Source organism: Chroicocephalus ridibundus, chromosome 13 (genome assembly GCF_963924245.1).
Source record: "Chroicocephalus ridibundus chromosome 13, bChrRid1.1, whole genome shotgun sequence".
Lineage (NCBI taxonomy): Eukaryota > Metazoa > Chordata > Aves > Charadriiformes > Laridae > Chroicocephalus > Chroicocephalus ridibundus.
In genome coordinates, this window is record NC_086296.1 from 8798135 (window position 1) to 8823345 (window position 25211).

A 25211-nucleotide genomic window follows, 5' to 3' on the forward strand; every position below is an offset into this window, starting at 1 on the left:
GTATCGGCAGGACCCGAGCATCCCGCGCCGCCAGGCCGGCCGTCTCAGCGGGGCCGCCCCGCCCCCTTTGTTCCGCACTTTCGCCACGGCCGCTGTGTCGCAGCCGTCGCCTGGCACCCGGCCGCTGTCGCCAGTCGCCACACTGTCCTGCCAGTAGCACGGACTCTCGCCGCACTATATTTTCCTTCGATTTTTACTGCCCAAACCAATCGCGAATCTGCCTGCTGCCGGAAGTCAGCCTGGCCTCTGCGCTACCAGAGGAAGCGGAAGCATCGCCATTTTGTTTCGGGTGATGGCGACTGTGGTGCTGTGGAGCTGGGGAGTTTAGTGCGGGCCTGGCCTTCCGGGGGACTCGCTTCTCGGACAGTCGTTGTTGCTGCGAGTTTCCTCCTCCTCGCTGCATCCCCTGGTGATGTACGGAGGGGTCGGAGGTTCTCGACGGACTGCAGAAGAAGCAGGCCCGCCGCCCCTAATGTTGTTGTCAGGCGGGGGAGCGGTCCCCGGGCCCCCCGGAGGAGGTGGAGGAGGAGGTGGAGGTGGGAATAGCCGTGTGGAGCTGCTGGTGTTCGGCTATGCCTGCAAGCTGTTTCGAGATGATGAGAAGGCTCAGTACCAGGAGCAGGGGCGACACCTTATTCCTTGGATGGGAGACCCCAAGATCATGATCGATAGGTCGGTGTAACACAACCCCCAGACTCTGCTGCGAGATCTCCTGTTATAGCCTCTTTCTGTTCCCCCCCTTATGCTGTGGGCAGGTGAGGGCGGGGGGTGAGCAAAGGGCTCACTCTGGCAGACGTGTGGGGATCTTCTTCACTGGCAGAGTTGGAGGGCAGCTCCTCCTGGTAGAGTGCGTTGAGTGCTGCTTTTGTAACGCCGCAGGGCCACCCCCCCCGGCAGCAGGAACTTGGGGTTCCCTGCTCTGGCAGTGTTGGGAGGTTCCCCTCCTTCTGACAGCCCATGTGCGTTGGGCCTTTCTGCTTCACTTGGTAGGTAGGGTTTGCAGGGTGGCGTGGAGAATGGGAATGATCTGTTCCTTTTCAATGCAAACCACAAACATAATCTTTTCTCACGTGGAAACCAAGGGAGCCTTACTGCATGGGAATACTTACTAGGCGCTTTGTTTGTTCTCTAAGCGAGAAGGGTGCAGTGTGGCAGTGGAAAGGTATTTATCTGCCTTAGGGGAAATACGGTTTTCTTATTTCTCATATGTAATCTGGCTGTGGGGTGTTGCTGGGATACCCCAGAAGCAATTCTTGGCCTAGTTACCTTTTCCTTGTGCCATGATTCGCTGTGTTAGGCAGAATCTCTTTGATTTTGGGTGCTTGCTTTTCAAATTTTCTGTCAGAGGTGGCTTTTTTTGGTTGTTTTGCAGTAGGTACAGGTTCATGGCCAGAGAGAGTAACAGAATCTACTTTGATTTTTTTCTGGTCTCTTTAAGTTGTTTCAGCAGTGCAGGGTGGGATTTAGAAATAAATTTATTCAAAATTATTTTTCTGAATATTTTCCTGGAGAGAGGGAAAATGGGAGGTCAGGTTGGGTATATTTGAGTGGAGCACTGAAAGTACAATTTAAGAGTTGTGGCTGACCCTGAAAACCTCAGTGGGAAAGATGGAAGGATTTTGGTTTGAAAAGGGTCACATGACATACTATAGATATTTGTTCCCTCAATTTCATCATTGTTTTGGTGCTATACATGATTTTTCTTGTTTTGATTTAACAACTGTATTTGGCTTGGAAAGAAGTCCGTAAGGGAAGGTCTATTCATTTCCTTCCGTAAGACTGGAGAAAAAAGAAATGCTTTTGCACTGTTTTGGGGTTTACGCCATTAATGATTTCTATGATTGAAATACTTTGTTAAATTGGAATAAGCATGAAGACATGAAAAAACAACCATAAATGTTTATAGCTATGTTTAATTTCTGACTTATATGAGAATAGAAGTGTTACGATGCACACTTCTAACCCAGATCACTGTTGTGACAGATTCATTAGTAGGCAGAGGCCATTTTTGTGGTCCTGTGCAACAGTAACCCAATTTACAGTCATTACAGAAATTGTTGGGAGCAAAAACTAAGTATGTGCATGTATGTACATAAAATGCTGAGAAGTCCAAATAACATACATTTGTAAGTTAAGGTAGCTTGCAATTACTAATCTTATAAACTCCTTTGGAAGCTTAGAGTCTTTTTATCTCCAGCAGCAGGAAGTCTTCATTTTCACCATTTTGAGAAAAGCACATTGCTATGAGAAGACATGGGTTGAAGTTTGCCTGTGGACAGAGCTTGATTAACCAGACCTACGTGTTTCATTAACTTTTTGCTATAAGAACATTTACTTTCTTTGTTTTTGGTCTAGCAAGTTGGCACAAGTCAAGAGTTGTGTGTGGGAAGACACCTCAGCGGAGTCGAGTTTACTGTCACTTTTCAATCAGTTTCTCTTACTGATGCATAAACATTATCCCAATTCAGTGCTTTTCCTGCAAATAAAATTGTTTTTGCTTAGTAGAAAGGAACTGTACGTCATTGATCTTCACCGTTTTTACGGTGAACCTCCTTAAATTGCATGTATATGTTACTGTTCCTATGTATGTGTGTCTCTCTATCACATAACCCAGAACTTATTTCCTCAGCCAAATGGCTAGGGGCCGAGCCTAGCCATGATTTTACCTCCAATGGACGCAAGTTTCTATGGTGAAGATATCTCCTGAGAGTTCGGGACTAGCAGAAAGAAGCGAGGAAATTTCGACCGTTTGGTTCTTACGGATAGGTATTTATGTATTCGGGTTTGTGTGAATGTAAGCTATTTGACTTTCCAGAAAAACGTATTTTGCAAGTGACATTGATTGGTTGGTTGAAGCACGTACGGTAAGAGCTGTTAAGGAAATGGATCCCAATTAAACTATTAAAGGATACCTTTGCCTTTAATTGTAATAATTTATTAGTTTCTCTGAGAGGAATTTAGACTATTAAACAAATTTTCGATAGTTGGTGACAAATGATTAGCAAGATTAAATGTAACTTCTAAAAGGAAATATGCTTTAACATATAAGTATTTTTTTTTCATTTTTAATGGGTAAGTATTTAAGTAGTCGCATAAACCCAAGCCCTAAGTTTTTTGCATTGACCAGCTGTTTCATCTTGCAGGTACGATGGGCGTGGTCACCTACATGACCTTTCTGAATATGATGCTGAGTATTCCACGTGGAACAGAGATTATCAATTGTCTGAAGAGGAAGCTAGAATAGAAGCCCTCTGTGATGAAGAGAGGTATTTAGCCTTGCATACGGACTTGCTTGAGGAGGAGGCGAGGCAAGGTATTGCTCAAGGAAACTTCCTGAGTTTAGCACATGTTTAAATAAATAATTATGAAATTAAATTTACTCCTAATTTTATACTCTCTTTTTCTGATGTTATCTTGACAGTACCCAGTGGATTCGAAAAACGGGAGTCTTTGCGTATGTGAGAGGACCTCGGGATAGTTTAAATATAGATCCACACAGAAATTGCCCAGATTTTGAGGGCAGGCTGGGATTTCAGACCCAAAAATCCCCAAAATAAACATTCTGCGTCTTTTTTAGTGTTGTATAAATGAAATTCTGTGCTCTTGTATGCATAATTGCATTAGAATGTTTTAACCTGCAGCCTTTATCTCTTCAGGAAGAAATAAATGGTCAGCATATGTATATGCTGCATTTTTCTATTAAATTTTTAATGCAAGTTAAAATGATTAGGTGAAAACTTCTCATTTAAAAACCAAAGTAAGAAATATTACTCTTTTTTTAATTTTATTTTTAAGAAATTAGCTTTTAAATATGTTCTAATGATGGGTAATTGCATTTTTGTTCAAGAGGAGGAATATAAAAGACTGAGTGAAGCTTTGGCAGAGGATGGTACCTATAATGCAGTGGGATTCCGTTATGGCAGTGATTATTATGACCCTTCAGAACCCACTGAGGAGGAGGAGCATCAGCCTGCAAAACAAAGAGGTAAGGGGTAAAATAGCAAGGGTTAGTTGAGAGGAAGAATATATCACCTCTGTGTCTCTCACTTGCTGCTGAAGGTTGAAAATGTGTGTTTCATTAACATGCACATAAAAAAAATCTCAAAGCATTTCAGCAAAATCTTTATGGAAATGTGCTACTGAGTTTTTGCAAACTTCACTCTTGATGTGCTTAAACGCTTTCCTGCTGTGGCACAGTCAGTACTACAGTAGTCAAGATAGGAAATTTAATTCTGCTCTCTTGTAGATTCTTATTTAGGAAAAAAAAATAGTAATTCATCTATGGCTGTCTGTTACTACTATGTTTCTTGGTCAAAAAGGAAAAGTTCATTACAAACAAACAGAGTAGTAATTAAGCAGAATATATGTATTTTTTTAAGTTTAGATTTTGTCATTTTAATAATTATAAACCAGTTTCTCTTCAACATAGCATGTCTCTCTCTATGATCTTAAAAATGCAGAGTTCAGGTTCTCATGTTCCCATCTTTAATTACAATAACTTTGCATTTTTAACATGAAGTCTTGAGGAAGCTTTCAAGTGTTACTGAGCTATGCCTTAGTAAAGTTGGGATTGTTTAATTAATGATCGGGTTGTCTAACTACACGTTGGTGTGTTACCGTGGTATGAGATGTGCTTTTTTTACCAAAGCATGTGCTATAATGCAGGATCATTTTAGACACTAAAGGGTTTTTGGTGTGTGTTGCTGCTGTGTGTGGCAGGTTGTTTCAGGGCGGTGTCCATGCTGCTTGAATTATAGCAAGGGTTTCTCCTGTAGTCTTCAGTACTGATGCTGAATTGCGTTGTCTTTTCTGGGTTTTGTTTCATTTGTTTTATTCCCATTTGTCTAGTAGATTACATAACCAAATAGTTTCTAAGTTCTCTTTATGTACAGTTTTTGAGTCTTTCTTGTCACAGGGGTGTTTTTCATGTTGCGTGGATCAGTGTATATATGGGAATAAGCCTAATGAAAAATTGGGGGTAATAGAGAAGAACATGTTTGTATTTTGGCTCCTCCAACTTTCTCTAGTTCATAAAGATTTAAAAGGTGAATGCCTCCTCTCTATTGGTCACTAAAAAGAGAATCTATTGAACCTTATAGTCTGTCCGTATTGTAGGAGGCCTTTGCAAAACGGCGTGAAAACCTGCTATAATGTACTACCTTTGATCAAGTGCGTAAGGAATAAATAAAAAATCCAGTTTCATTTGGTAAGAGAGTAGTTGTGAGTTCAAGTTGTGGCTGGATTGCTTTATGTTATTTTTCTTTCCTAGAATGGTGAGATACCTAGAAAAATGTATTTTCAGTCTTAATGGAGTCATATTTTTAGGAATAATGTTACAATGTGATATCTTAGTCATTGGCAAAGAGATATAACTACCAGTCTTTCAACAAGTTCATATGTAGTTAATTAATATCTGATGCAACATGGAAGTGTCATGCTAGGCTATTAGAAAATCTTGCGGTGTAATGTGAGAATTCTCTACTTCTCATCAGCAGCACTGAGATCCTTATAGCAGGTAATTGGAACGTTATCTCAGTTGTGAGCTTTCTTACCAAACTCCTTATCCTCTAGAAAACTTTTAGTAATGATGGATGACAAAGGGGCATTTTCTAGTAACAATTCATTTGTTGTACTTGGAAGAAAAAGTACTTGGGGCAAAAGTGAGATAGAAACATCAGTATTATGTTTTGCTGTAGCTGGACTGTACAGACTTTTATTAGATGGCTGTATGGTAACAATTTCCAATAATACAGGACTGTAACTTAAAATTAACTTTTTATAAATCATAATAGAGTAAAATCGAATATTGGAAGATGCAGATATGAATTACAGGCTGTAGTTCTGTGAACACCTAAAGAGTTAGCTGAAGCTGCTGTCAAAAGAAACAGTGCTATTCTGCTTTGTCTGCTGCTTCTTCCTCCTTTCCTTGGTGCTAAGATTTCTGTGTGCCTTTGTGGAGTTAAACTGTTTCAGTTCCTTAAAAAAACCACCAAAACAAACAAACAAAAAAACCCAAACCAAACGCAAACAAAACCCCAAACAACCCACCAGACAGCAATGAAAATGTTAACTCTCTTTCTTGCATGGGTAAGAGAAATAGCAGAAATTGCTGTGACATCTCATGCATGATTAGGCTGTTCTGCTGTCTGTCCATAGTTCCCACAGTCACGTTTTCATGCAGCTTGTGCTATCTAATTTGTTAGGATAAAAATGTAATACATTTTCTCTTAAAGCTAGTAGAATAGATAATACTAAAAGTTACTTTAAAAAGTAAACTTTCCACTTCAAATTTTATAAAAATTTGTAAAGCAAAATATTCTTAGAGGAACGCTTCTGGTATACCAAATAACAGAATGTAACACAAATTGTCCTTTATAAAAGAATAACTGTTTTAGATGAGTAGTTCATGTGATACATCTGTTAAATATTTGGATATGTTAAACTTGGTACAAAAGGAACCGTACCAACTTTAGACTGAACTCAAAGATGAATGGCAACATTTATTTTAATGAATTATTTAAGGCAACTACTGTTTTATCTCTGTAGATTATGAAAGTGGATTTTAGCATCCCTATTGCATTCCCATACAACTTTCATTAGGGTTAGACAGCTGATGAAAATACTTAGGTTTGTTTGCATAGGCTGAAATGGTTGATTAACAGGGAACTGAATTAGGATAGACCAGATGTATGGGTCTTAACAGCTTTAGAGATGTTGGATATCTGTAGTTGTCGTTAGGAAAGGATTCACCCAGTGCACTGGCAATGGTTCCCCTTAATTTTGCATGGGTTTTCTTGTAAAAACAAAAGGTAATATTCATGAAAATGAATGTTTTCTGTTTGACTTGAGACTTTTTTGTCTTCAGCACTGTAGTCAGGGCTAAAGTTTTTAGGGTTTTATTCTTCCTAATTAAGACATATTCATCTATTAAGACATAATTTATGCAATCATAAATATACTACATAACACCAGGGAGAGGAACTGTATTTAAATGTCTTCAGTGCAAATGCTGGTTATACTTTAATTTGAGAAATTCCTTGATTGCACATCCTTTTAGATATACTTAATTTTAATAATTTTTTTTTTACATTTGTGTACTTTGACATGTTTTTCCCATATTATTTTATTCTGTCGTTTCTTGTAGAAACAGCTCAGACAGAAAATGTAGAAGAAAATGAAGAACCTTTTATTGCCCCTCCGGGACTGAACGTACCTTCTGATGTGGAACTGGTATGTGTGTACATTTAATGCAACCTACATTTCTGTCAATTTTCAAGGAGCTTATGGCGCTTTACTGATTCTTTTTTCCATTAACTTTAGTGTGGTACATTTTAAATTATTCTAAAATAGTAGCTTAATTTCAAATGTTCTTTCTTGAATTCTTGAGTTCGATCAACTCTCTTGGATCTTCTTTTTCACACAAATTATTGCAGTGCTTACGTTAAGTGCAGTTAGTATCACTTGTGATATTATTTTAGATAATGCAGAAGAAAGGCAGTTGTTCTTGGAATGGAAACTGACTGAGATATTGAGGTTGACATTCCAAATGTAAAAGACCATTAAACAAAAAGGTTGCTTCTATTGAGGATTTCTTTCTGGATTCTTTTTACTTGAGCCCCAATCTGAAGAGTGTAGGAAGTGATCAAATATAAAGGCTGTGTTTAAGACTATCCTATTCAAGGAGAAAAGGAAGAGTTCATTTCTAGCAAATTCCGAAATAACTTGAAGGTATTAGCATGTAGAAGCTCTTTACTTCAGTGGTGTTACCAGAATTTGCTACGTAGTGAACTGTAAACTTAATTGCAGCTTGTGTATCTTTCCTGAAGGGAGCTGAACAATCGCCTGCTTGAGTACAGTTGTAACCATGAAGATTTTCAATTTATTTTGATTTTCCAAAAGATACTAGGAAATCAGATAATATTCTTCCTCCGGTACCATGGTCATGAAAGTGTTAATTTATATTTGGGCTGCCTTCTCAACTTGATAACATTGGCCAGTAAAGATTCAAAGCCCTCTGTTAGAATATAATAGTGAACACAGGGTATTTATGTAAGAGTGTTTTTCTACTTCATTAGCTTTTAATTGAAAATTTTATCCTGTTCTGTTTTTTATATGAAATAAGAGCTATTTAACAAATCTAATGTGCAACTTTACTTGTTCTAATTTTACTTCCTCTTCTTTACGATCTTATAATACGTTTCATTAGTGAAGTGCTTACAAACCTACATCTGAGTTCAGGGAAGATTTTTATACATTATTGCCTTTAAATTATGAGTTATACTGTAGTCTTAGAATAAGAATGTTGAGTTCTCAGTGAGAAGCTGCTTATTTAGCATTTGGGTGCTGTTCCCAGAAAGTAACTGCTGGTGAGAGAATGTGTGCTGGTTTGGGTAGCTGCTTTGCTTGAATTTTGTTCTGAAACTTAAGGTATGTTTTATGTGTTAGTTGCAGAATGTAGTGTGGGGGTTACTGAAGTAGTTTCTCAGTCAGCTATTGAAATCTAGTATAGTCAAATGAACAGAAAGCAAGTGTGGGCATATTTGTTCTTGATTTTTAAAAAAACAAACCAAAATGTCTAGAGAGCAGCTCTGAAAACAATGTATATTTGACCTTGGATTGGGAATTTTTTAATTCAGTTGCTATGAAGGATAGAAGCTGGGTGAATTATTGATGGGGTTTTCTAGGCATATTTTAAAAATATTTCTCTCTCTACCCTATCCCCATTTAAAAAACCAAAAGAGTGAGTGATAGAGAGAGAAATACATCATAAATTCCATTGCTATTATGTCGATCCACAAGTGATTTGGAAATGAGAAAGTGGTGTTCTAGGTCTCTCCTGAGTTTACTGCTAATTAACATTCAAGTTAAAAGACATGGCATTTGTTGATGGTCGTGGCTGGGGGGAGGCCACTTGTAAACTTTGAATTATTTGGGGTGAGGTGAGGTGTTGAATGTTGAGCATATGACAACTCCAGCTGCAGCAGTAACGTCATTCTGGAACTTAAACCAGAAGAGTTATGTTGAGGATGCAGGTCTTCCACTGCTTAAAACTGTTATGTCAGGTTTATGGGCAAAGATGACTGCTCTTCACCCGTACATTTTCAGAAGTGCAGAGATGCTATGGAAGTGAGCTGTAAGAGGATGTTCTCATTTAAACTTACGAGGAGAGATTGAAAATTACTTTTTTTTCTCTAGAAGAGAATATTGAGAGGCAACATAAGACTTGAGATTATTTTCTGAGCTTACTGAAGATTGGTTAATAGTTGCTTAACTTGCGGTAAGGGAGACTCACTCATGGAAAGCACTTAATTAAAATACTAATTAAAGATTGTAACAGAATATCTAACTAGAGGATAGCAGTTAGGTCATTGGAGTGTTTTTCAGAAGGGTTTTTTCTCTCCTCTGGCAAGTGCTCTTACTTTCAGAAGTTTTAACAGTTATCAGTTTAAGTGTTTACTGTTTATTAAATGTAATAACAAACTAGAACATGTCTATGATACCTGCATCTCTGTTTGTCATGTAATGTTTTTCACTGTGTAAAGTTTAGGAAGTTTTTTAAATCAGTGGTGTTAGTAATCTTAGAAGTCAATTAAAAGCATATTAATAGTTATAATGCCTGCTTTCCAGAGCTTATAGTGACATCAGTTTCAAATTCAAGAGCAGATAGTAATTTCAGATACAATCTTTTTTGAGTTTCCTTGCTGATTTGCAGCTTTGTTTATAGAATCATAGAATCATAGAATTGTTGAGGTTGGAAGGGACCTTTAAGATCATCGAGTCCATTATGAATCTCTTGGCCTTAAGTGTATTTTGTATTTCTGCATAAGAACCACAGAAATAGAGAAACTCGATGTATGGTTAAATACTGAAATTGGCTATGCACAAAATGTTATCAGTTCATTGAGAACTTTGTGGCCTCTAATTAAAGTAATCTTTGGTAGTGTTTTAGAGGGACAAGTAAAACTTGAAACAACGAATTATTTTTCCATACTGAACGTGTTGCTCTAGTAAAGGATCCAATCATCTCAAAACAATTTCTAAAAATGTTCTGTTTGATCACATTCAGACTTTTTTCCCTAAATAGGGCAGCACCATCTCGTGTGCTGAAAAAGATTTTCTGAGATTTGCAACATGCTTCTGTATCTGGAGCAAGAGAAGGGTAAAGCTAAAACAAAGTATTAGTGTGACCGTTTGGTCATTATAGGCACAGAGACAGCTTATTGAGCTCAAGACAAAACAGAGCTATCTGAGTATGAAATTAAAGACAGTGAATGGTGAAGTTCATTCATTCTTTAACTACATTCTTGTTCTTTTCACTTGTTGGGTTTGGTATGGCAGTGCTCCTTACATGGAATTTCAGGACTGGAAATGCATAGATGCTGCTTAACTTTAGCATTAAAAGAAAAAAGGAAATTAATATAGCGTTCAATGACTCTTTACGGGAATGTGACAGAACGTAGGAGTTGCAATTCTTATGTTGGTCTTGTTCCTTCCAAGCAATTGCATACTAACAAGCTTTTCTAGTTAGGGAACAATATTTGCACATTCAGTGATAACAGAATAAAGAACAGCTGTTGGGAAGAAGACCGTACATATTGAGCACCTTAAGGTATTATAAGGTAGGGTCAGTTTTAAGTTGGCACTGCTGTGTCAAGAAACACATCTGTCTCCTGTCTTGTGCTAGCAGAAGTGTCTATATGGCTATGGAATGTCTTAAAAGAATTTTTCTGCTACATCAGACTTAATCAGGATTTGTTCCCCTCTTCAGTTTGATTCGCAATAGCAAAAATAGTTGTGCTGATAGAAGGAGAGAATCTTGCAAAAGGAAATGAATGAGCAGCTAGGGAAGACTTGGATTTGGTTTTTTTGAGTGCTGATATGCTTTCACTAGTTGAAAGTGATTATGAAACTGAGTTGATAGCGAAAGCTGAGAATAGGGGCAGGGAACTACTGTTCTTTCTGATTCCCACTGGAGTTCTAACACACTTTACAAGCTGCTTATGAAAATACAAATATATGTTATTTTACTTCCACAGCCACCGACAGCAAAAATGCATGCCATTATAGAACGAACCGCAAACTTTGTCTGCAAGCAGGGAGCACAGTTTGAGATTATGCTAAAAGCCAAGCAAGCACGCAACTCCCAGTTTGACTTCTTGCGATTTGATCACTACCTCAATCCCTACTACAAATTCATTCAGAAGGCTATGAAAGAGGGACGATACGCTGCTCCTTCTGAAAATAAAGCGGACGAGAAAAAACGTAAGTTGTTGCTGATCGCATGGATGACTTCAGGATGTGAGTCATTGAAACATCCACTGGTCTTTTTTGGCAAAATAGCCACATATTTTTGGTGTGTTGTAATGGCAATACTGTTATCCTGCAATGGAGATTGATGTGATGATTCAAAATTTTGCTTAAATTGGAGGAGATTCTTGAAAGAAAATATTGTTATGGTAACTCTCAGATAGAAGAGCTGCTATGATATTGAAATTTTCAGAAACATTTGTATAGCTCTAGTCCAACAGAAAGTTGGTCCATGCACTTAGGTTTTAGTTTTATTGATGGTTAGCAATATCTTCGTGTATCTATGGTTTTTAGAATATGCAGGTTTATGAAAACTGATTTCTTAAGAATGCATGCTTGTCCTCTACCCTCTTTCTCTCCCAATACAAATCCATAGCAAACCTAAATAAAATTCAGACATTGCTTTTGTTTAGATTCGAGAGTCAAATCTGAGGAAGATGATGATGACGACGACGACGATGATGGAAATTATCTGCATCCAAGTCTTTTTGCATCTAAAAAATGCAGTAGACTTGAAGAGCTCATGAAGGTACTTGACCCTATTAAAATTACAGATTACTTTTTACCTTGCAAAACATCTGATTCATGGGCAGAAAAATTCTAATGTGCAGGTGTTACGATATTTTGTTAACAAAGACTTTTATTTGCTTTTTCCCCAGACTGTGTCTCAGTAATTTAAGTCTGCATTGGTAAACTTTCAAGTTACCTTTTCTCTAGTACACGAATTGTTATTTTTCCATTTCTAAGGAATTAAATTTCTATTTTTGATGTCCTCTGGTATTGAGGGCATCACTCAAGGATTTATCCCACAGAACCTATACCAAAGCTGAAAAAGATTAAGATACTTAATGCCTTCTGTATATAAGCTGGGAGGGAGTGTTCCTTTTTAGATTTTAGTAGATAAAGTGTTGACAGGAAGTAATGGTTTCAGCAAATAATATTTCAGCAGAATTAGTACTACTCGTTAAATGTAAATTTTGCTGGATGTGTTAGTTATTTTTTTTCTGAGTTTGATCAGTGATGGAATAATGGGAATGAAATGATTGTACACGTTTGAGGCTTTCAGATGAATGACAGTGGTGCTGGTTGATATTTAGACAATTCAGGTTCTGCGTCTTATGGCAGTAGATGAGTAATATCCTCCCCCCGACCCCCTCTGCCAGTTTGGGTTTGTTTTTTTTTTTCATGTCATGGATTTCTCTTCAAGTTAAATTAAGTATTTTTTGTTTTCCACACATTTTCAAAGAAGAACTTGATTCTGATGCGAGAGCTACAAAACAGTAACTTCAGTGTTTGGACAATATTATTGATGTCTCTTAACTTAGATAAATTTGCTTTCCAAATTAGGTTGATGATGCTATCATGCTTTAAATATGTACTTCAAATTGTAATCTTTTTTTCTATTCTTAAAATTTTTTCAGCCTTTGAAGGTAGTAGACCCTGATCATCCACTTGCAGCACTGGTGCGCAAAGCGCAGTCAGATAATAACTCATCTACACCACAGTCAACAGATGGGGCAGCTGTACAGACATCGCAAGCAGAATATTCTTCTGATTGTAAGTGCATTGTGATTAGGCAGCTGGTGGTGTGTCTTGATGAATTGTATGTGGATGCTGGTGGGAAGAAAATGTTAGCTTCATATTTGATCATTCATAACTGATATTTATTCTTTTTCAATCTCCTGAATCTTTGAAGGTGCATTCTTCCACTGAATAGCTGTTGAATTTTTAGCTGCTTAGGAAAAACAGAAATGGGGTGGGGGGGTGGACAGGCCTGAGGCCAAGTCTCCACTCTCTGAGTATGGTTAGCACAGCACCCTTAATGTTTTGGTTTTTTATAACTTCCGTTGGTTTCTACTAATGAATGCCTTCACTGTTGAACATAAAACTGTCCTATAAAGCAATTCATGAGATTCCCATTAAAAAAAGCTTACTATATTAGCAAAATGCAGATGATAAATCCGCTTTGAACAGTTTTACTAAAGTGTCTAGCACTAAGAAAAAGCTGCAAAGGTAAAATTGTGTAAGATCACACTGAAGTGATAAAAATAGGTTTTAGTAGAGTATTGTGTTCTAAAGTTGGAAGTAGTTTTACAGTAAATAAGTAAGTCTTTTATTATACAGTCAATTCCTATAATTTTTCATTATTTAACCTTTTATTCTCTGCAGTGGTGCAGTAGAATGTAGAAAATAAAATCCAGGAATATGCAAGATTGAAAATTAAAAATTGATCTTTTAAATTATATTTCTCATTGCAATATCTGAGAGGGAGTAGTAACTTTTAAGTTCCATAGCTACAAGAGGCCATTCTTAATTCTCTTTTGGGTTTTTTTTTTCTAAAAAGAACAACAAAAGCAATGATATATTTAAATTATAAGTGAGCATTGTGGAAGGTTGTGTGTTCAAATGCTTTTTTCCCATGCCTGATGCTGAGATACCAAGACTTTCTCCTATTTCCATATTATTACTAAATCTTTGATCTTAGATTTTTCTTGAACCATTTCCAATAAATATAAATATAACCTCTTTCAAGAATTAACTTTGCTATGAAATTTTTAGCAACATTATCTTAACTCCTCTGAATGTGTCTGGTTTCCGTTATCTTTGAAGCTCCTTAATTCAGGCCTTATATAAAACTCCTACAAGTTTTGTAAACTCTGATACTCAAAAAGGTGAAGTCAGACTTAATTGGATTTATGTGCCTTTAATTCTTTTCAGAATTCTGAAAGTCCTTGGTTCCTTAAATATAGAAATGTAACTTATCCTTTCGTTTATGGGACTTATCAGTTGATACTACTGAGATACAAGAAAATTTATATTGCAGCCTTTGTTACAGTAGGGTTTCATGATGATATAAATTTATAGGTAATGAGTAGTGTTACTTCAAAGGGGTGGTGCTGATGGATTTCTTGGGTTTTTGGTAATGTTGTTGCAAATAAGTATCACCATAATGATCTAAGCTAATTTTGATGCATTATAAGTTCAGAATACCCCAGATGATTACAGGCGTTGACAGAGTGTATTATATGGAGAGGAATATACATGGAAGTAATTTTTATTTAAAACTCTGCCTTAAGAGAACCTTAATAAAACTGAAATAAGATTTCTGTGAACAAATCGAAAATTACTCGTTCTTTCAAGAAAGACTAAAATCGGAATAAGTATCTCTGTAGAATAATGCTCGTCAGTTTCTGGTGGCTTTCATGCCAGGCTTGAATCTGAAAGTACAGGATGCAAACTGGGAGGTTATAATTTAGTAGCAATGCAAGTGAGGTTTGCAACTTCTCTCCCTACCTGTAAAACTTAACAGATCTTTATTCTGCTCTCCTAATAGATTACTTATTCTTTGAAAAAAGTAAATTCTGCCACACAGGAATGTTTATGAAACTTTTAATAGGATAATTCATTGTAATTGATTAAACTTTACCTCCAGAAATGTAAACTCTTACTGTAAATCTTTTGAAATATTTTACCTGAATGCTTTCTCTTTATATGTCTTTCTGCAGAGAATCTTTAGATTTACAACAAGTAGCTGCCATTTAAAAGTGTTAAGTTAATTAAAGCATTATAAAATGTTGTCCTTGAAGAAAGCAAGCAAGCCATAAGCCTTTGCACTCTCAAGAAATAAATATTTAGAGTCAGAGAGGCCTCTAATGTGGAAAACTTGCTCAAATTGGTTGTTCATTGTATTGGCATTAAATTGCAAAACCTGTCTACTTTTGGAGGTTTCAGTAAGTGAGCCTGTGTCTATATATAGCAATACATGGTTTAATATATATATATATAGAGAGAGAGAGAGCGCGATACTGGTGGTTTAATTTCTCGATGTTAGTTTTGAATATATACGCATTTCTTTCTTAATGCATACATAGTTTTAACTGAGTTAAACCACCAGAGGTGAATTAGGTTAGGAAGAATAATTTCATATTAGGTCATTTTTTAATAGGCTTCTCTGGTTCACTGGTTTATTCATACCTACTTGGCTTCCAGCTGACCTTCAGTATGTTCTGATTCTGTATCTTAACCTACATATTTCTTATTCATCCTAAGTGCATTAATATGAGCGTTCTTTTTTTCTTTGGGTTGTTTTTTTTTCCCCACTAGAAATTAGATAGCATTTCTTAGTGTGTTGTGTAAATCTGGATTTTCAGTGTGTTTGTACAATGCAATAATGTTGTGGAGTTTTGTTTTAATTGGGTGTTTTTCTTCTAATTAAAATATTGTTCTTAAATATGTTTTGGTTTTTTTTTATAGCAACTGTGGCAGCCATGTATTATAGTTACTATATGCTACCTGATGGAACCTATTGCCTTGCGCCTCCACCTCCAGGAATAGATGTTGCCACCTACTACAATGCGTTGCCTGCAGGGGTGACTGTATCAAGCACTACAGGGGTAGCAACGGTACCTCCACCCCCTGGTACTACACCTCCACCTCCCCCAGACACAACTGAGAGCAGCAGTGGGTTGACTTCTACCACAACGTCTACAAGGTACCACGTACACATTTGCTTGTTGGGTGGAGAGGTCTCTTTCCTGCATTTCAAGATGAAATATTTAGTAAGGGTTCTATTGTAGATGATTCCTCCGTAACATTTGCCAGTGTTTATACAGCTTTGATTACCTCCGCTTTGATCTTTGATATTGTACGTGGTTATTGTTACTCAGTTACTATGAAGTTTTTGCATGATGGAAAAATCAAGCTATTTTAACTGCATAATGAACCCAGAGAGCAAGCCTCTATGTAGTGTCTTTTATTAAAAATGAGTCTGAAAGATATTTATGTTCTATTTATAAGAACTATGTACTTTTGATGTTTTCAGCACAATTGCTCCAGTGGTTGCCATTATACCTCCACCCCCAGATATTCAACCTGTTATTGATAAGCTAGCTGAGTATGTTGCTAGGAATGGGATAAAATTTGAAACCAGTGTTCGTGCCAAGAATGATCTCAGGTAAGAGAAAATGTTATTTTAACTTCTATTGTAAAAGTTGAGGTTTTCATTTTAAAATGTATTACCAGGACATGCCGGTCTCAAGAAGAGATGTACTGTCATTCTAATTGAAATTCAGGGACCTACTTAAAGGTACTGCAAAAGCATTATTGCCCAAATCAACCAACATTGATAACGATGCAAATAATGCCAAAGCATTATTGCCCCAAAACAACCAACCTAACAAAAACGTCTCTAGAAAGTATGCTCAGAATGTATATCCTCTGGAAGTTAAAGCATAGTTTACAGTTTTTTTCCAAACATTAAATAGCATTCCATCTGCTAGAGAAAATTAGATGGCAAAGGGTTGTTGGTATTTACTATGTTCATGTGCATTTTCACATACTCAGTTTTCTTTTAACAGGTTTGAGTTCCTGCAACCATGGCACCAGTATAATGCTTATTATGAATTTAAAAAACAGTTCTTTCTTCAGAAAGAGAGCAATGACAACTGTCAGGTATGTGTGTGTTTGTACATACGTATATTAAAAATGCATTGTAATGAGAAAAAGACTTGCTTATCTGTTGTGCTACCATGAGACATTTTAAAAATGGATCTCTCTGAATTATGGAGAAATTCTTGAGCAAAGGATGTGAATGCTTTATTTTTTTTTCTTGCTTTTTAGTTTTGCATCGTATTTAAATAAGGATATGTGAGGTGGTGTGGTGTTTAGTTCTTGTTTTTTGGCATAAGCAGCCACTCAGTGTGGTTGCAATATAAAATCGCCACCTGAAAATCTTTCAACTTCTATAAAAGGGAATATATGCTTTGTGGACGTTTCGAGCTTTGTAGGATTGGGATTAGTGTTCTGTTATCAGAAAGGTAAGGTATAGCATTTTAACAACCGTACCTTCTCGTATGCCTCAGGTTCTTTGTAGAACAGTAGCACAGTAGCTAAACTACTTTTCTCATGTGCTTTTTTCTGAGAGAGGTTTTGTTAAAGAAGAGTCCTGTCATGACTGACTGAAACAATATTGGAGCTTCAAAATCTCACATAGGTTTCCTACTTGCTTTGCTTCTTCTAGTCCATGTTATTACAAGATGATACCCAGACTTGGCATCCTTGTTTTTAAGTATTCTCATGTTAGCTAATTTCATTAGATTGTTCTCTTACTGAAAAGAAAATTGCAAATAGTATCAGAAATACATTATCTGATGTTAACTTTTCATCGGAAAGAGCTATTTTTTTTTTAGGCCCTATGTCATTTGTCATCTCAAGGCTTAGATTGGCGAGCCTTAAACTGAAGAAGGTAGGCCTGTGGGTAAACTCCTCAAAATCGCTTTGTGGAAAATGAAGAAATTCAATACTAGTTGCTGTTTGAAAAACTTGTGTCTAATATTTTGCTTTAATAGTGAAAAATGTTTTGAAAACACTGTTTTTAAAGATAAGATGTGGTAAATATGATCTTATTCGGTTGATAAATTACATGCAAAATTACCCTGTACCACAATGCTGAATATTATTCTAGAATTTCTTATTTGCAAACCAGTGGATTGAATTCATAATACTTAAATAATTAATAAGGACTTGTTAACATTTATTTTGGGGGGAAACTGTACACTAACCAAAGTGTAATAATAAAGGATTCATTTTTAAGTATTCAGATGAGTACAGCTAAGAAGCAAGCAGAAACTGGTTTAAGTCCCTTGAGGTCATGTGTAGCAACGCATATTTTCTTTCCTACTGCATGGTTTTGTAGATAATGCCATTCTCTTTAATTTTTTAGAATAATGATTTCAATATTATCTTTATGCTTTAGTAATGTACATATAGGCAACTAATGCAATTGATTGTTCTCCTTTTGGCCATTAAAGTTAATAAGAAATTGTACTACTGGTTTCAGTAAATACAGGATGAAGTCCTTGATTTCCTTGTGTTTTTCCCCTTCGAGGATTTTCAGAAATTAGTTCTGTTGGTCAGGGAATGGCTGCAGGGAGCAATGAAAGGATCTCTTCAATACCTGGTATTTCAACATCAAGTATACTTAACAGCAGCCAGTGGAAAGCAACCAACCTATTTACTGAGAGAGGCTCATTTAAATGTTACATTAGCTAATGTCATCGCCTGACTCCCCATGTAAATATTTTTAATGTTCTTCAATATCCATCTTAAAATTTTTATACTGTGAGTTTAGAGGCTGTCTTGAATGATTCAGTCATGTAATAGTAGAACCAGTAATTCTTTTTTTTTTTTTGAAATCTCAGCACATTTCTACTGTATCAGTCTAATGCCACAAAAACATCGATAGGCCCAATGTTCTTCAGTAAAATGTTGCAACAAATCAAACATGTTAATATATGTTGATCCCTGTAAAACTTGATTTTGTAAAGAAGGTGTCATGCAATTGTACATTAGGAAAAAATGTCATAAGCTTTCATTCTGTTGCTGTGAATTAACTTTAAAGGACTTTGTCCTGGACCCTGGAGATCAAGACCTAAAATAATGTACTTTGGAAAAAAGTATATGATTTCAGGGTCTAATTTTAAAAACATAATTTTTAAAAAAGTTGTTGGCAAAAGTGTACCAGCTGAAGAACATTTTCTTTGCTGTAAAATAGCAACACATTCTACTGTAGGTCTGTAGGTTTTGCAGACTGTGGGTTTAGGTGAAGCAGTGCACTATTTGCAGACTTTTGGTCATGAGTGCTTATTGATGTAAAATCAGCTGTTATGTGATTAGCTGATAATGTGATTTTTGAAATGGCTGGCAAAATTGCAGCACCACAGACACTGCATTAATTCTTTCATGAACTATCCACTTAGTAAGCTTGCACATTTCTTTTGAAAAGGGAGTATCTTCATCTGAAGATGTTCCAGCAGATACTGCCGGTGACACACCAAGTGAGACTCAGTTTGCAGATGAACATGCACCTGAAGATGCAGCTGAGCCAAGTGCAAAGGGAGTTCCAGGAACTAAAAAAGATGTTCCTCCTACTAAAACTGTCAGTGATGGTAAATTGGTGAAAGGTATGTTAGCGTGATTTGTTGGACGTGGAAATATTTGTTGGCTTATAGTTACGGGGAAAAAAAAAAAGGCAGAGGGAGAGATGGGGGAAAGTAGAGAAAAGAATTTCATCATGCAGAAAATATTGTCACTGGAAGCATCAAAAAAGAACTGAAATAAGTAATTTGATTGCTTTCATATTTATTTCTTACCAGACTATCAGGTATTTATGGTCTGACAGAATAAATTGTTTTATTTCAGTTTTGTGCAAAGTTGAAGGCTTTCATCAGTGACCCCAGTAGAATCTTATTTTTGTCATTTTAAACTTGATAGTTACAAGCTCTGTGCAAGAAAGTTATTCCTTCTGAATAAAAGCAGTAGTCTTACTTGAAACCATTCATACGGAGGAAGTACACTAGGCTTATTACTCAGTTGCTTAGTCTTCCCATGTTGGATGTTAGCTATGCTGGTAAAAAAGACCCTTTTCACGTGTAAGTGGAATGTTTTTCCTCTTGCAGTTGTAGCAGCAGAGGGACAAAATGGGAGGATCTCTTGGAAGCCAGTCAAAGAAAGTCAGCTAACACACTGTTAGTGTGCTGAGTTGGAGAAACGATTATTTATGCCTGAGAACTGTTTTCCGGTCCTACCGGGAAGAGATATCTTAAATTTCTTCTTTTCAGTAAAAATGAAAAACTTAAATCTTTTAATCAGAACTGAAAGCCACCTGAAAAAAAAAAAATCAGGAAAAACACTCTTGACTTGTGTTCCCATGGATGGTTACTGCCTTCCTGCCACTCCAGTGGCTTTCTTAATTGCTGATAAGTTTATCTTCTCCCTGTGGTCCCTTAGAATTCTTCTTTCTTCCTGCTCACTGCAATTTCTTTCCCTCCACATGCTGCAAGCTCCAGAGTCTTTGCCATGGTTGTCTGGCTGTCCATACTCTGCAGTTTCTTCTCTGGGCGGGTTGAGTAGCTTGCGCAGGGAAGGAGTGATCTTCCCCATCTTCAAAGATGCCCTATTAAGAGAATGTAATATACAACAGAAAATATTGTTTCTTGTTGTTGTGTCACTAATAAATGGCAAACCGGAGCCCATGTTTTATTAATAGTAATCTGCTCAAATTTAGATTATGGAATGTAACCAGTGAGTCATTTCATGAGAATCTTATTCCTATAAACTTATTTTCATTTCCTCTAATATGGTACAAATCCCACTTTCTTGTAACCTAAATACAGTAGTTGGCTGTAAGACAGATATAACATCCGCACTAGATTTTTCTTTTGCCTCTGAGGAAGTATTTTAGGATTTGTTTTGTCATATGAAAAAGTTGGAAAATCACTATTGTAATAGATCTTCTCTTGGAATTCTTGAGTTCTTTATTTCTGAACCTATTTCCTTACCACAGAATTACAAGGTGCAAAACTTATCTTTTATAAACCTTGGTTTGTAATTTAATTATTGTATTTCAGTTGACATCTTATAGGATATATGCAAAAGACATCCTGAGAAAGACAAATATTGCAGCAGACCATATGGTAGTAGGTTGCTTTGCCTGAGATGTGTGAGAAATTCCATTCTTTATTCTTAGAAGCTGCATTTTGTGTAAATGGTTTAGACATAAATTCTGTATTCTTTTCAGAAAATGGTTCTCAAAAAACATTCTAAGGAAAGTTCTGTGAGGCAAAAGGATTAGTTCAGACTTAAATATAGTTACATATTAACTATCCTTAGTATTTTTTGAAGATGCATTAATACAACCTAGCTTGAAGTGATTCACAATTTCCATTCTATTGTTGTATTCCCTGGTTTTTACAGGCATTCTTCTTCCTTTCAGTGTGCTGGTATGAGTGTGTAGTGCTGTCCTTTTGTGTTGGAGTAGTAGGGGCTGCTTGAAAGGAATAGTTGACCACCAATCTTGCTACAGCAAGACTAGCTAAGGCATTTTGGGAGAAGTCCTTAGCTTTTGCCTTTATGTCTCCTGTAATGAAGTGTTGTTAACTCCCCAAAGTAATTAATTTTCATATAGATGGAAATAAGTCTTTAAATACTGTTCTGTGAGCCTGCCAAATGCTTTTGTTGTGCAAACCATCGATTTAGTGTGAAGGAAACATAAAGGGACCATATCATACTGTAGTGTGTCAGATAGGAGCCTGAGCACAGTGTCTTTTCATCTTAAGCCTGAAAGAGTAGATTGTTCATTTGGGAAAAGAAGTAGTACTGAAACCAAAATTTATTTGGGACAAAATATGAAATTATTTATCTCGTCTCAGGAAATGTAATTCCTGAGATGGTTTTGAGTACCTTTCTTTTTCCCTGCTACTACTGAAGTATTAGAAAGACTTCGACATGAAGTTTCCAACATTTACTTAAAAAAACAGAAAAAAAACATAGAATCATAGACTACCAGGTTGGAAGGGACCTCAAGGATCATCTGGTCCAACCTTTCTGCGCAAAATTACAGTTTAGACAAGATGCCCCAGCACCCTGTCCAGCTGGATCTTAAAAGTGTCCAATGTTGGGGAAACCACCATTTCCCTGGAAGAGATTATTCCAATGGCTGATAGTTGTCGTTGTAGAAAACTTTCCTCCTTGTGTCCAATTGGAATCTTCCCAGGAGTAAGTTCTACCCATTACCCCTTGTCTTTTCCTTCTAAAAGTCCTTGTAGAACAGGAGTTTCCATCTTCTTTGTAGGCACTCTTTCAGTACTCGAATACTGGAAAGTAGATGCCGGCTTGTGCTACACTCTTGGATTATGTTTTCCCAGGTGCAAGACTTTACGCTTGTCTTTGTTGAACTTCATAAGGTTCTTGTAAGCCTGGTGTTCCTGCAGGGTGGCCCTCTCTTCCAAAGTGTCCACTTCCACACTCAGTTTGGTGTCATCAGCAAACTTTGTCAGGGTACACTGATCCCATCATTCAGATGTTAAGCAGTGTTGGGCCCAGTATTGATCACTGGGGGCCCCCACTTGTGACAGGTTGCGGGTTTGAAAAGGAGCTATTGACCGTGACCCTCCAGGTGCAGCCTGTCAGCCAGTTCCCCACCCCCCACACAGACCACTTGGCTAGGCCGTAACACACCAGTTTCTCCAGGAGGAGGCTGTGGGAAACCGTGTCAAAAGCCTTGCAGGAATCCAGGTAGGTAATGTCCTCCACGCGCCCCTCATTAACCGAGCAGGTTACTTTGTCATAGAAGGCGATCAGGTTTGTCAAGCACGATTTGTCTTTAGTGAATTCATGCTGGCTTTTCCCAGTCATGTGCTTCATTTGATTTGTGATAGCCCCCAGGGGGATTCATTCTGTAACTTTCCCAGGGACTGAAGTAAGACTGATGGGCCTATAATTTCCTGGATCTTCCTTTAAGCCCTTCTTGTAGGTGGGGGTGGCATTAGCTTTTCTCCAAGTCTTCTGGGACACCCCTTGATCTCCATGACTTCTCAAAGATTATGGAGGGTGGCCTCATAATGACATGAACCAACTCTCTTAACACCCTTGAGTGGATATTGTCAGGGCCCATCAATTTGTAGGGGTCAGACTCCTGTAATAGTTCGCACACCAACTCCTCCTTTGCTAATGGTGGGGTCTGTGTTTGTGTCTACCTGGATTGCTGTTCCCAGCGCCTGGAGCCCAACAGTGCTGGTAAAGACAGAGGTGATGAAAGTTTTGAGAACCTCTGCCTTTTCAGCATTGTTGGTGACTAATTCACCTCTCCTGTTTTACAGCAGGCTAATATTTTCTTTCTGCTTGTTGTTTATGTACCTGAAGAACCCTTTCTTGTAGTTTTTGACATCTTTGGCCAATTTGAATTGGAGCTGAGCTTTTGCTTTTCTAACTGCATCTCTGCGTGCCCTGGCAATACCCTTATAGTTCTCAATGGGTATTCGTCCACTTTTCCATCTCTGGCACCCTTCTCTTTTGGTTTTGAGCAGACTCGGAAGCTTGCAGTTAGGCCAAGGGGTCTCTTGCTCTCCTTACCTCTCTTATCTTTAAAGAGGATGAACTGTTTTTGTGCTTCCAGCAGAGCATTCTTGAAAAACTCCTGCACTCGCTAGCTCCTTTATCCTCCGTGGAAGCTTCCCATGGAATCCCTCCCAGCTGAGCTCTGAGGAAGCTGAAGTTTGCTCTTCTAAAATCTAAAAACCTTTGTCTTTTGTACTAGCCATTCCGGGTGCTCAGCAGGATCCCAAACTCCACAGTATTGTCAGCCAAGGCTATGGCTAACTGAGCTACTACACAGCAGGTTTTCTTGGTTTGTGAGTAACAAGTCCAGCAGTGTCTTGTTCCTGGTTGGCACATCTAACACTTGTATGAGCAAGCAGTCCTCTGTGCTTTCCAGGAACTTGATGGATAGCATGTGAGCTGCTGTATTGTTCTTCCAGTAAATGTCTGGGTAGTTGAAGTGACCCATAAGAACCAGGTTCTGTTGACCCAAAGCTTGCTTAAGTGACCCAAATATTGCTTCATTGGCTTTTTTGTCTTGGTTTGGAGGCCGGTAGCAGATGCCTACTGTAAGATCTCACAAAAGATTGTGTTGTCCTTTCCCCCAAAATAATTAGCATAATGTAAGGATGAAACAAGTTTCTTCTTTTCATGTTGTAGTCTGCATGAGAGATGGGTAAAGTCAAGAAATTCAACCTGCTTTCTACTGTACTCTAATGATGTGTAAAATCTAACCCATTCATTCACAGCATCATTTGCTCCAATAAGCTTTGCGATCAAGGCCAAAGAAAATGACCTTCTTCCTTTGGAGAAAAACCGTGTTAAATTAGATGATGACAGTGATGAGGAGGAAGAAGAGGGTAAGGAAGGCCAAGAGAATGCTAACAGTTCTTCAAACCATACTCCAGCTGTTACCACTCCTTGTACTGCTGCTGAAGAGAAGAAACCCCAACTTACACAGGAGGAATTGGAAGCTAAACAAGGTATCCCATGTTACACTGAAAAAAAAAAAATGAAAGTCCTTTAGGCAAACTACAAAATTGTCATGTGAATAAGTTTGGCGTTTTAGGTATTTTGAATCTTCACTATGTCATGTTAACAGGAATCAGAATTCTTTTCCCACAGCTTCCTACTTATTGTTAAGAATGAAATCTTCATTGGTTGCTCACCTAAAATCAAACTTGTAACACACTGGAGTTGAGTACTTTGACTTAATGCGTGATCTTTCTGAATTATTTTTTTTTCCATTATAACCTCCGAGTAAAACACTAAAATTCTAGTTTCCAGATTAGCAGAGCCCAGAAAAAGGCATGTCTGTTTCTCATTTTCTTCAGAGGACAAGGAAATATTTCAAGCTATTTTTCAGTTATATAACACTCCCATATAGACTAATATCACCTTGTTGATGTTTTGTTACTCTTATAATGCAATGCCATTAAGTCTGTCTTTGGGTTTTTCCTGTTACTGTGTGTAAGGGCATGTGTATGTAAGGGCAGAAGGGTACGCTCTGTGAATTTGAATTAAATGATCTTTTAAAGGGATCATATTTCCCCCATTCCTCCCCAAGGCTGTTTCACAGCAGGGATTGTTTAATAAAGTGGAGATGCTGTCAGTGTTTACCAGCTTAAAAACTGAATATTACTCTTACAACTGTGAGCATGCCACAGGAATTTAATTTTTCATTTTCAAAATGTTTTTTTGCTCCTAAGTAGCAGTTCCTTTCAAAACTTGAGTAGCACAGGGTATGCAATGGTTATATATATATATATATATATATATATATATATATATATATATATATATTATATATATATATATATATCTCAAATATGAAATATTTTGTATGATAATAAAAACTAAGTGTAGAACATGTTTGGAAAAAGTTGTGTGTTGGAAAAACTGTGCAACTGAACAAAAAAATCCAGTCATCTTGTACATGCACAGAACATGAAAGTGGAAATGTAATATGAAAAAGGTTAGACAAAATATCCATTAAGTACACAGTTAAATAAATTGGCTTGTTCTCTTTC

At 37.2% G+C, this 25211-nt stretch overlaps 1 protein-coding gene across 8 annotated transcripts in view; it reads left to right on the forward strand.

Annotated features, from left to right (window-relative positions):
- Nucleotides 1-265: 265 nt before the first annotated feature.
- Nucleotides 266-25211, forward strand: part of SFSWAP (splicing factor SWAP) — a 51816-nt gene continuing 26870 nt past the window's right edge. For 5 of the 8 annotated variants that reach the window (XM_063351613.1, XM_063351614.1, XM_063351615.1 and 2 more), the window contains exons 1-12: nt 266-672; nt 3144-3313; nt 3848-3985; nt 7145-7230; nt 11037-11262; nt 11721-11836; nt 12729-12864; nt 15562-15799; nt 16130-16261; nt 16665-16758; nt 19091-19268; nt 23931-24164. In XM_063351613.1, the coding sequence (XP_063207683.1) occupies nt 413-672; nt 3144-3313; nt 3848-3985; nt 7145-7230; nt 11037-11262; nt 11721-11836; nt 12729-12864; nt 15562-15799; nt 16130-16261; nt 16665-16758; nt 19091-19268; nt 23931-24164 (2008 nt within the window). In that variant the 5' untranslated portion in view covers nt 266-412. Of the gene's footprint in view, nt 3314-3847; nt 3986-7144; nt 7231-11036; nt 11263-11720; nt 11837-12728; nt 12865-15561; nt 15800-16129; nt 16262-16664; nt 16759-19090; nt 19269-23930; nt 24165-25211 lie in introns of all 8 variants that reach the window. The other 3 variants (XM_063351617.1, XM_063351618.1, XM_063351616.1) reach the window with 3 other exon arrangements.